The sequence below is a fragment of the Phoca vitulina genome, unplaced genomic scaffold (genome assembly GCF_004348235.1).
Source record: "Phoca vitulina isolate PV1807 unplaced genomic scaffold, GSC_HSeal_1.0 scaffold4, whole genome shotgun sequence".
In the NCBI taxonomy this organism is placed as follows: Eukaryota; Metazoa; Chordata; class Mammalia; order Carnivora; family Phocidae; genus Phoca; species Phoca vitulina.
The window spans coordinates 8,653,484-8,666,183 of record NW_022589707.1 but is presented as its reverse complement, the minus strand read 5'-3'; the positions used below and the strand labels follow the sequence as shown (position 1 = coordinate 8,666,183).

General features: G+C 35.2%; 1 protein-coding gene across 2 annotated transcripts in view; it reads left to right on the top strand.

The window, feature by feature from the left end:
• Positions 1-12,700, top strand: part of TRIM24 (tripartite motif containing 24) — a 113,697-nt gene that overhangs the window by 57,313 nt on the left and 43,684 nt on the right. For both annotated transcript variants that reach the window (XM_032401484.1, XM_032401485.1), the window contains exon 4: positions 6,904-7,036. In XM_032401484.1, the coding sequence (XP_032257375.1) occupies positions 6,904-7,036 (133 nt within the window). The remainder of the gene's footprint in view (positions 1-6,903; positions 7,037-12,700) is intronic.

The window sequence follows — 12,700 nt, the reverse complement described above, 5'->3', positions numbered from 1 at the left end:
TTTTCTCTCTTCCTGTACTAACTTTGTTTTAATACACTTTTAAGCATTAAATACACTCTTGTTTTTTAATATAAGGAGGTCTGTATTGTAATTGAAATTTGAATACTTAAAAATGTTAAATATGAATAGATACAGAATATTTCTGCCTTATATTCATACTCCCAACCCCTGCGCCCCCACTTCCTGTAAATGCTTTAATTTGGTGTAAATATATAGCAAATGAAAAAAAAAAGTTGCTTTTTAAACTTATGTTCTCTCATCAGTTCTCTTATTTCTAAGGTGTTGACAAGAGGTGGGCTTAACAAAAGTTTTATAACTCTTTCCCCTCTGATATTGTTGTGATAAACCTGGTTCATGATATTTGATAGGTAGATAACTAAAGAAGCTCTGCTTTTTATGTAATTTACGGCTTCTCAGTTTTTATTGTATTGCTTATAATGTAAAGTTTACTAATGTATTCTTTTATTGTAGTAAAATATATGTAACTTACAACTTGCCATTTAAACCAGTTTTAAGTGTACAGTTCATTAAGGTACACTGTGTATTACATTACATTCAGTTCATTAGTGTATGGTGCATTAATGGCATTCACAGTGTTATGCAGCCATCACCATTGTTTCCAAAGTTTTTTCATCATCCCAGAAAGAAACAATACCCAATAAATAATAATGCTTATTCCCCTCTTTTCTCTGCCCCTGTGAACTTCTAATCTACTGTCTCTACAAATTTGCTTATTTCTGCAAGTGGAATCCTATAGCTTTGTCCTTTGGTATCTGGCTTATTTCACTTATCACTATTTTCAGGGTTTATCCATGTTGTAGCATTTATCAAACTTCATTTGTTTTTATGGCTCATTAATATATTTTTGTTTAAAAATAATTTTTTGCTTTTAATCCAAGTCAACCAGTGTTTGTATGTCTATTCAATATTCCAGGAACTTTGCTAAGCATTGGAGATGTAAATGAATCAAACAGATACTTTTGCCCCACAGAAGTTATAAGTATGATGAAGACCACAAACAAATTAGCAATCATAGTTTGTCCTCCTAAGTTCTATGAGAACACATGAAAGAAGCACCAAACTCAGATTTGGGGATTTAGGTTGGAGGCCAAATCTGGGGCTTGAAGGAGGAATAGAAGTTCATCACAGGAAGGAGAGGGGTAGGGAAAACTGAAGTACACACCCAGATTTCCAGAGGGAGACAGTTGAATGTAGCTGGAGAGTAAGATTCAGGAGAAGGAATCAGAGATGAGGCTAGGAGTCTGGTGACACGGGAAAAGAAGATATAATTTCTGAGGACACTAATGAGGAAAAGACAAAAGAGAAGAGGCCAGGTACAGATTCAGATAAATTGAATAGATAGTGCCCGAAAGAGTTCTCTTTTTTGGTGGTTCAGTTATCTATTGAAAAATTGAGCAGAGAAATATAAGATGAAAAGATCAAGAATGTGTGGGATACTTGAAATAACTCCGGTAAAAGAGAGTTCCAGCTTCAGAAACAGATTGTTTGGTAGCATCCAGGTTACATTTGATGTATAGGCCTTAAAATTTCCTCCATCGGGGAGCGCCTGGGTGGCTTAGTCCGTTAAGCATCTGCCTTCCGCTCAGGTCGTGATCCTGGGGCCCTGGGATCGTGTCCCACATCCGGCTCCCTGCTACGAGGGGAGCCTGCTTCTCTCTCTGCCTCTGCCTCTCTCTGTCTCTCATGAATAAATAAACAAAATCTTTTTAAAAAATAAATAAAAAATAAAACTTCCTCCTTCAGGCCTCAGCAGTATGCATGTGGGTATAGAGAAGAATTGAACTTATTTAGGGTTGGAGTTTAGCTGCATAGGTGTTGCAGAAGTTCAGTAGAATGAGAGGTACAAATCATGGCATTTACTAAATGAAGGATTTTTTTTTTTTAACTGTATAAAGGAAATGAAGTTGATAGTGTCAGTTGATAGAGTGAAAGAAATTGTTAGGAACCTAGAGATCTTTGAGGCACAGTAAGAGTAGTTAACTAAGAATTAGAAGGTTAGAAAGTAGAAATTATTAGGGTGGATGTTTGAATTTATGATTGTAGAAATGGAACAGTTATGGACAATCAAAAGTCTAGGGTGGGACCATGATGTGAGGAGCTAAAATGGAGTATAGGTCTCTGGAGATAGAAAGTCTGAGAGCCTTGTTTTTATGTGGTAATCTATGTGGATTTCTAAATCATCCAGAGTGATGGTGACACTGAAGACTAGGAGGATGACCAAGTCAGGATCTAAATTCTTCAGTAAGTAAAGGAAGTCTATAAATGGGTGATATGATGTTCTAATTACCTAAATCAGAAGCTCTATAGTTACTGTTGAAGAGCAGGGACAAACCCAGAATGTCCTAAGCCAATTAAAGATGTATGGTCACTCTATCTACTGTGATGCCTACATGACACGCACATCAAGGAGAAGGGTACAGGGAAGCTGTGAAGATATTCACATTACTAATACTAAGCCATTGTTGCATTGCTAGAATTAATTGCATTTGGTCTTGATGTGTTGTGCTTTTAATAGTCTTTTACTATATTGCTAATTTTCTCTAGTTATTTTCCTTCTTCCGTATGAGTTTTATGCATTTTTGCCTGCTTTTTTTTTTCTTAACATATATTGCATTATTTGTTTCAGAGGTACAGATCTGTGATTCAACAGTCTTGCACAATTCACAGTGTTCACCATAGCACATACCCTCCCCAATGTCTATCACCCAGCCACCCCATCCCTCCCTTTTGCCTGCTTTTTGATCTGACTAGATAGTAGGTTATCTTTTTGTTTTTATCCACAGAAATGGCTCTGAAATTTATTTATCTAATTATCCTTTATATATTTTAGTTCATTATTTTTATCTTTAATTTCTCCAGCTTACCCTGATTTTAAAGTTCTATTACTAACTTATTTGACATAAATACTTGATACTTATTTTTATCTTTTGTAGAATTAATAAGTGTTTAAAGCTTGATATAATCTCCCACTTAGATTTCTACTATTTTTTAAATATTCTGCATATATGGGGGCACCTGGCTGGTTCAGTGAGTAGAGCATGCAGCTCTTGATCTCAGGATCATGAGTTCAAGCCCCACGTTGGAACCTACTTAATTAGAGAAAAAAAAAATCTATTCTGCATTTATGACCATGCAGTTGAAGATATACAAATTTTTGCATTTGTTATTTTCTGGTTCGGTAGATTATAAATAATGATATGGAAAGAAGGCCATGATGTATATTAAATGCAAAAAGCAAGTTGCTTAACAGTGTGGTTATTATGAACCCAAGAATTCATTAAAAGGAAAAAGGAAAATGTTCCCATTACTTGGATTTTTTTGTTTCCTGTTTCAACTTCATAGTTTTATTATGATCAGAAAATGTGAGTCTGTGAACTCATTCTGTGTGCTGGCATACATGTAAGATTTTGTAAATATTGATAGTACAACTGAGCCTTGAATAACATGAGGCTTGAGGGGTGCTGACCCCTGCGCAGTCGAAAATCCATGTAAACCTTTGACTCCCCAATACTTAACAACTTAACTACTACTAATAGCCTACTATTGACCAGCAGCCTTACTGGTAACAGTCAATTACACACTTTTTTTTAAAAAAAAATTATTTATTTGGGAGGGAGAGAGCGTGCAAGTATGCATACACGCGCATGCATGCATAAGTGGGGAGAAGGGCAGAGGGACAAGCAGACTCTCCGCTGAGCAGGGAGCTCAACTCAGGGCTGGATCCCAGGACTCTGAGATCATGATCTGATTTGAAGTCAGATGCTTAATCAACTGAGCCATTCAGGTGCCCCAGAACACATTTACACATTTTGTAGGAAGTGTGTGTAGGAGTGTGTGTGTGTGTATTGTATACTGTGTTCTTACAAAGTAAGCTAGAGAAAAGAAAATGTTAAGAAAGCCATAAGGAAGAAAAAATACGTTTACAGTAACTGTACTGTATTTATCAAGAAAAATCACGTGTAAGTGGACCCGTGCACTTAAAACCCATGGTGTTCAAGGGTCAACTGTATATGAAACGTCAGATAAATACAAAATTTATATTTAAAAGAGAAACCATAAAATTTCACTTATAAGAAAAAAAGTAAACATTTTTATAATTAGGAAAAAGCCTTTCTAGAAGAGGTTCTCTAAAACTAAAGCCACAAAAAATAAAAACAGATTAATTTTTCTATAAAATATGTTAAGGATCTACTTGGAAAAATACCATAAACCAAGTCAGACTGGAGAAAATATTTCTAAAATCTTCGGCAAGCAGTATTATCAAATGTGTCTACAAATTGGTAAGAGATGGAAAAATGGCAGAGGTTATGAACAGACAGTTCTTAAGAGAAATACAAATGGTTGATGAATGTGAAAAGTTGTTCTATCTCAGTTATTCAAGAAATATGTCCAAAGGTAGTGAAATCTTTTTTTTTATAAGATTGGCAAAGATTAAAAATACTGACAAAATGCTGTTAGTAATGTAGGTAATAGCCACTCTACACTGGTAAGAGTACAAATTGGTACAATTTTTTTTTTGGAGGATCATGTACTTATATTTGTATAAATCACCCTTTGACCCAACAATTCTAGTAGGAATTTATCTGTGGAAACATTCAATGACTTATACATTTCATATGTTTATTTATCATACAATATTGAAAAATGAGAAACATTCAAACGTCCACTGCAGGGGTTATATTCATTTGATGAAATACTGTGCAGTTAATAAATAAATTGATATATTTACTAACCCAGAAAGGTATCTAAGAGGGGCACCTGGCTGGCTCAGTCAGTGAAGCATCCAACTCTTGATTTTGGGTCTCAGGTCATGATCTGAGGGTTGTGAGCCCCACGTCTGGCTCCACACTCAGCGTGGAGTGGGCTTGAGATTCTCTCATTCCCTCTGCCCCTCCCCCTGCTCCAATGTGTGAGCGCACACATGCATGTGTGCGCGCGCTCTGTCTCTCTCTCTCTCAAACTAAAACAAAATAAAGGTATCTAAGAGTTCTTAAGTAAAGAAATCTTATAAGATAGTGTGTGTAATGCCGTTTTTTTAAATTTTATAAAAGAAAGTACCTACTAATGTATGTAGTTATATACATAGAAAAACAACCAGATGAACACATAACAGGTTATTAATAGTGGGTATTGCTGGAAGTGGAATTATTTCTGAAATGTTTGGATTTTACCTTTGATTATTAGTGACATAACTGATGTTTACTGTTTAATCAATAATTATATTTATTTGTATTCTTTTTTTTTTTTTATTTAACGTTATAACATAAGCATTGCTCAGTTTTATTGTCACTCTGGGTAACTATTAAGAAGTTAAATGGCTGGACCCCAGTGTTTATAGCAGCAATGTCCACAATAGCCAAACTACAGAAAAAGCCCAGATGTCCATCGACAGATGAAGGGATAAAGTAGATGTGGTATAGGTATACAATGGAATATTATGCAGCCATCAAAAAATTGAAATCTTACCATTTGCAATAACATGGATGGAATTAGAGGGTATTATGCTAAGCGAAATAAGTCAATCAGAGAAATACAATTATCGTATGATCTCACTGATATGTGGAATTTGAGAAACAAGGCAGAGGATCACAGGGGAAGAGAGGAAAAAATGAAACAAGAAGAAACCAGAGAGGGAGACAAACCATAAGAGACTCTTTTTTCTTTCTTTTTTTTTTTTTTTAAGAATTTTATTTATTTGACAGAGAGAGACACAGCGAGAGAGGGAACACAAGCAGGGGGAGTGGGAGAGGGAGAAGCAAGCTTCCCACGGAGCAGGGAGCCTGATGCATGGCTTGATCCCAGGACCCCGGGATCATGACCTGAGCCGAAATCAGACGCTTAACAACTGAGCCACCCAGGCACCCCCATAAGAGACTCTTAATCTCAGGAAACAAACTGAGGGTTGCTGGAGTGGAGAGGGGTGGGGGGACGGGGTGGCCGGGTGATGGACATTGGGGAGATTATGTGTTGTGGTGAGTGCTGTGTATTTGTAAGACTGATGAAGAATCACAGACCTGTACCCCTGAAACAAATAATACATTATATTTTAATAATTAAAAAACTAAAAAAAAAAAGTTATATGGTTGGGGCACCTGGGTGGCTTAAGTTAAGCATGGACTCTTGATTTCAGCTCGGGTTGTGGTCTCAGGGTTGTGAGATCCAGACCCCTGTCCTGCTCTCTCCCTCTCCCTCTGCCCCCACCCCCACTTGTGTGCTCTCTCTTAAAAAGAAAGAAAATTAAAAAGAAGTTACATGGAGGACTATGGTATATAGTGAAAACTTTATGATTATTTCTGTGTTAATGGGTAAGGATTTTTACAGAAGTGGGAAAATAACTTTTCGATCACACTGTTAATACATTTTTATTAGATTTTCTGAATTCCATTTAAAACTATCTCCTGCCATATTTGGAGTAGAAAACATCCAGTTGATTCACACTCACTTACCTGGGCTATTTTCTTAAGACTTTTTAATTTCATAAAGCATATTTTTAACTGTATACTTTCTTTTTCTCCTGAGTTAATTTGAATTTCTGGGAAGAAAAGCTTATTTATCTTTTCCTTCTAAAATGCTGAGAATACTTAATATTTTATTTCTTTTTTTTAATTGAAATATAGTTGACACACAATGTTACATAAGTTTCAGATGTACAACATAGTGATTTGACAAGTCTATATATTATGCTGTGCTGACCACAAGCATAGCTACCATCTGTCACCGTATGGTGCTATTTTAATATATATAAAGCCTAGTAGTAGTGATAGTGTCAGAAACTGTTTATAGCTATTTTATATCTCAGTAGATTCGAATTTAAATTAATAATAATTATGTAGTATTCAGTTACATTAATTTTCTTCTTTTTGCCTCCCATTGTTTCTACAGAGGCAGTTGGTGTGACCAGTCAGCGACCAGTGTTTTGTCCTTTTCATAAGAAGGAGCAGCTGAAGCTTTACTGTGAAACATGTGATAAACTGACATGCCGGGACTGCCAGTTACTAGAGCATAAAGAGCATAGGTACTGGCATCTTTGATTATATACTTATATTTATAATAAGCTTTATGAGGAATAGAGGACTGCTGGCACCCCAGCCAAATGGCAGTCAGCAAAAAAGTTTTGTTTGGCCAGCAGTATGTTGGCTTGTTCCAGGATTTTTCAACTTAGGTGCTATTAATAGTTGTTGTGGGGGCATTTCTGGTTCATTGTATGGTGTTTAGCTGCATCTTTGACCTGTATTCACTAGATTCCAGTAACATCCTCCCAATTGTGACAAACAAAAATGTCTCCAGATGTTGCCAAATGCCCTACAGAACAAAATCACCCTGAGTTGAGAACCACTGACCTACACACTATTTGAAAATAAATGTAATTTGTTGCCAAATTGTTGTTTGTAAAATGAGGAGATTTTACAATAAGAAAAAAAATTTAGATCTTTGGGTTTTTGAGAAAATGGAACCTATTATGGCTTTGGGCCCCATACACTTGCATGTCAGCATTTGGGTGGAATTCATTTTAGTGTTCTGTAGAACGAGGCATGCCTTTCCCAATTCATTATAGTTCCTACCAAAGCTTATTTTTAAATCTGACCTCCCATAGGCATTTGAGTCGGCAACCACTGATTTATTTAAAATAGTAAGATTCTGGGGGCACCTGGGTGGCTCAGTCGTTAAGCATCTGCCTTCGGCTCAGGTCATGGTCCCAGGGTCCTGGGATTGAGCCCCTCATCAGGCTCCCTGCTCGGCAGGAAGCCTGCTTCTCCCTCTCCCACTCCCCCTGCTTGTGTTCCCTCTCTCACTGTGTCTCTGTCAAATAAATAAATAAAATCTTTAAAAAAATAAATAGGGGCGCCTGGGTGGCTCAGATGGTTAAGCGTCTGCCTTCGGCTCAGGTCATGATCTCAGGGTCCTGGGATCGAGTCCCGCATCGGGCTCCCTGCTCCTTGGGAGCCTGCTTCTCCCTCTGCTTCTCTCTCTCTGTCTCTAATGAATAAATAAATAAAATCTTTAAAAATAAATAAATAAATAAATAAATAAATAAATAAATAAATAAAACAGTAAGATTCTGATTGATACAAATAAAATTGCTTAAAATGGTCTAGGCTCACAAACTGCTGGTTATCAGAGGAGAGGTGGGTGGGGGGATGGATTAAATAGGTGATGGGGATTAAGGTGTGCACTTTTTGTGATGAGCACTGGATGTTGTATGTAAGTGTTGAATCACTAAATTGTACACCTGAAACTAATATTATTTACTGTATGTTAACTAACTGGAATTTAAATAAAAACTAAAAAAAAAAAAGAAAGAAAAATTGGTCTAGGGTTCCAATAATGGCAGACTAGGCAATTTAGACCAAACCATACCAGTGAGAATAACTAGAAAACCTGGACAAAATATAGAAGTCATTGATAAAAAATTTTTAGAGCTTATTAGTAAAAAATTACTAGATCAGGTTGGAGTGGGAACAGAGAATGATAAGAGCTTTTTTCCCCTTTGAGGCATTGACCAGGAGATTGGGGAACACTTCTGATAGGCCACAGGGCTGGGAAGATAGGAATTGGAGTTCAGGGATTACAGGGGTGGAAGGCTTCTCCTTGCCTTGATTTGGAATCCTGAAAGTCTACACTATTACAGTAAAGATGAACTAGCTACTATACTAAATAGTTCCTGACTGGGACTGAAGCCTCAGCATCAAATTTTTTCAGTACCCAAAGACAGTAAATTGATATCATACTGCTGGTGCCCTGGTAGAATCAAATGTAAATCCTTCCTGAAGAGAGAAAACATCATCTTCTGCCTTAGATTTATTCAGTAATGAATTTTGCAAAATTGTCCAACACATAATTAGAAGTAATCGAGTATTCTAGGAGATTGAACAATGTGAACAAAATCTAGCAGATACAACAAATAATATAAAAAGACCCTTAGGGCTACATCTTTCTATACTGAAGATAAGAGACAAAATGGAAAATTTGGGTAGAGAACTGAAAACTATAAAAAAGAATGAGATGGAAAATCCAGAATTGAAAATTGCCATAACTGAAAATAACTCATTAGTGGCTGTAACAGATTTGACATAGCAGGAAGTGAGAATTAATGAACTAGAAGAAAAGTAAGAAAATACCCAGAATGAAGCATGGTAAATAGAAGGATGAAAGTAGAAGTAGTAGTAATACAAGGTGTAACTGGGGCCCAAGAAGAGAGAAGGGGGAGGGAACGGGAAGGAAGCAACATTTAAGGACAGAATATAATGGCTTAGAATGTGGTAATACTGAAGAAAGATGTCTAGCCCATGTTAAGGAAGCCCCATAAATCCCCAGCAGGATAAAAAGAAATTTTTTAAGGTACAAAAAGAAAATAATTACAAAACTAAAATTTTATACTCCATGAACATTTTTTAAAATGAAGATTAATGAAAGACATTTTCAGACAAAATAAACTAGGATAATAAATCCCCAGTAAAACCTCACTAAAGTATACCTTAGGCAAAAGAGAAATGGTTGTTAATGCATGGTGGAATGAAGAGCAATTAAAAAGGTTAAGGATGAGTAAATCTGGATAAATGTTGACATAGGTAACAAAAATGTTTTATTGGTGTGTGTCGTGTGTGTGTTTTGTGTATTACACAACAGACATGTTAGGAGGATATGGAATTCGTGTTCTAAGACTCAAAAGGGTAAAAAAGTACAAATTAATATTAGATGGTGAGTCCAGATCTGTATTTTGTAATGCCTAGAGTAGTCACTAAAAGAATAGTAAAAGTGTCTGTGATTATCAGAGTTAACAGAGAGGGGAAGTGGAGTAATTAATCAGTCTGAACATAGGCCAAAAAAAGACAACAGATGGGATTTAATAAGGACTGGGTAAGTTGGTAAATCTATAAGTATATTTGTAATTATAATAAGTGTAAATGGGTAAAATGTTCCAAATTAAAAGATTTCATCCTGGATAAGAAAGAGAATAGAAAATCTGCTATTTACTGGTTTTATAAGAACAACAACTGAAACCTAAGTATATGGAAAGAATATTAGGAGAAGATGCGCTACATAAACACTAAGCAAAGGCAAGCTGTTATATCAAAGTGACTTGTTTGAGACAAAGGACACTTAGAAGGCCTCCATTTAAAAGATATAACAGTTCTAAATATATATATGCCCATAGGCTTAAAATATATAACAAAAAATGACAGAACTTAGAACAAATAGACAAATCCATGGAGTGGGAAATTTTAACATACTTTTTTCAATAATTGACAAAACAAGCAGATTAAAAATCAGGATATTTCAGTAAGATTCAAATAACCTAATTAGCAAAGACTGTGTGGACATTAAGGAACACTGCACCTAATAATACACATTCTTTTCAAACATCAAAAGAAAAAATTTAATTGGCAGTCTTAAATTTCAGAGGGTTAAAATCATACAAAGTCTAACATAAACTCAATGCAATTAAATCTAGAAGATAATAATATATGAGAAAATTCTCCAAAAATTTGAAAGTGAAGAAATGAAATTCATACAAAAGCTAAATGCAGCAATGCATGGTCCCATACTGCAGCCTGGACTAGAAGGGGAAAAGTGATTTACAGGACATGACTGAAACAAATGATGTAACTAGAATATGATGTGTAGAGTAGGAAGAGTATTATCTTGGTGTCCATTTTCTTACATTTAATTATTATACTGTAGTTGCGTAACAATACCCTGTGTTTAGAAAATGCATACTGATTATTAAGGTGTTAAAGAGTTATGATGAGTCAATTTTTGAAAAACTAAGCTGTGTAAAGGTGTAGATCTCTGTACCATTGCAGATTTAACTCAGAAATTATTTCAAAATAAGCAGTTAGAAATAAATGTAAATAAAGCATCAAAGAACAAATCCCAATGGATATCAGAAAATATTTTTATCTGAATGATAGTGGAAATAATATCCTAAATATATTGTTAAGGCCATGATGAGAGGAAAATAGATATCATGAAGTGTATATAGTAGATAGTAAGGATAAAAAGTAAATGCACTAAACAGTTACCTCAAATTAGAAAAATGAATATATTAAACCTAAAGTAAATGGGAGGAAAGGACATAATAAGGATAAGTACAGACATTAATGAAGTAAAGTCAAAAATCAAATCATTCAAAAGACTAGTAAATTGACAAATTCCTTTACGAGTGACTGAGAGCAGGCCCACCCAACCGATGCTAGGAGCAAAAAGGGGGCATGAACACATCTCTAAAGGCATTTAAAATTACGAAAAGGTTATCTGTCAATAGATTTGAAAATTTTTACTTGAAAGAGGATAATTCTTAGAAAATAAAACTTAACCAAATTAACACAAGATAAGCTAGAAAATCAGAATAGTCCTTTAATGTAAATCCATAATTTATAACTTTCTCACAAAGAAAACTACAGACCCAGATGACTTAATTGATGAATCAACAACATAGGTGCAGTAAAAAGAACACCTTTAAATACATATAGCCTTGTCCAGAGAATGATAAAAGAATGAATTCTCTCCAACTTGTTTTTTGGGGAATAAAAATAGAAAATTGTCGACAGACTAGTCTCACCCATGAAATGAATGTGAAAATTCTAAGAAATAAAGTAGGAAACCAAATCCAGTAGTATTGTGATTTTTGGACGATATAATTGCAACCAAGTTGGCTTTGTTTTAGGTATACAGAGTTCATTTAACATTTGAAAATCATTCATGTAATTCATATTAAAAGAATAAAGGGAAAATACATGATGATTTCAATAGAGATTCTGTAAAAAAAAAGTGTGTATGCACCCATGATAGAAGATCTTAGCAAATGAGGAATAAAGGAAATTTCCTAAACCTGATAAAGATTGTCTATAAAAAGGACTAGATAACATCATAACTGGAATATTGAAAGTTTTTAGACGAGTTTAGGAACAAGACAACAATGACTATTTTAAGCATTTCATTTAACGTTACACTATATCAGGGTCCCAAAGAGTGCGTTATGTACGAAGGAAATCCAACAGAATTATTAACTGTGTTCCCCTTTTTTTCTAATGCTGGCAACCCTATTTATAATACTTACTGATTTAAGTGCACTTGCACTTTTAAATCATATTATGTAAAATACTGTATTTTATGCATTTTATGAAAAAGTAATAAAACTAGTTCTCTTCTTTTTTTTTTTTTTTTAAGATTTTATTTATTTATTTGACAGAGAGAGACACAGCGAGAGAGGGAACACAAACGGGGGAGTGGGAGAGGGAGAAGCAGGCTCCCTGCCGAGCAGGGAGCCCGATGCAGGGCTCGATCCCAGGACCCTGGGATCATGACCTGAGCCGAAGGCAGACGCTTAACCATCTGAGCCACTCAGGTGCCCCAAAACTAGTTATCTTCTACATTACTATTTCCCTGGAGCTACTCTTGAGTTATCTACGTAGTTTGTCAGAGGTTATCATGTTGACTTCCAAGTTAAATTTTTTAAAGTGCTGTATGTTACATTGCTTGAAGCCTTATTGCATGCAAGGCATAACATCAAGAGTTTTTCTTACTCTTTCCATTTTTCCCAAAGGCATATATTTGTGACCTCTGTGGCACAACCACCTAATGTTTAAAAGTAATCTTTGAAATGTGTGTTTACAGCATCAAACTCTCATAATTATGAAATTGCAAAATAGTAAATAAATCTACTTAAATATCTGTG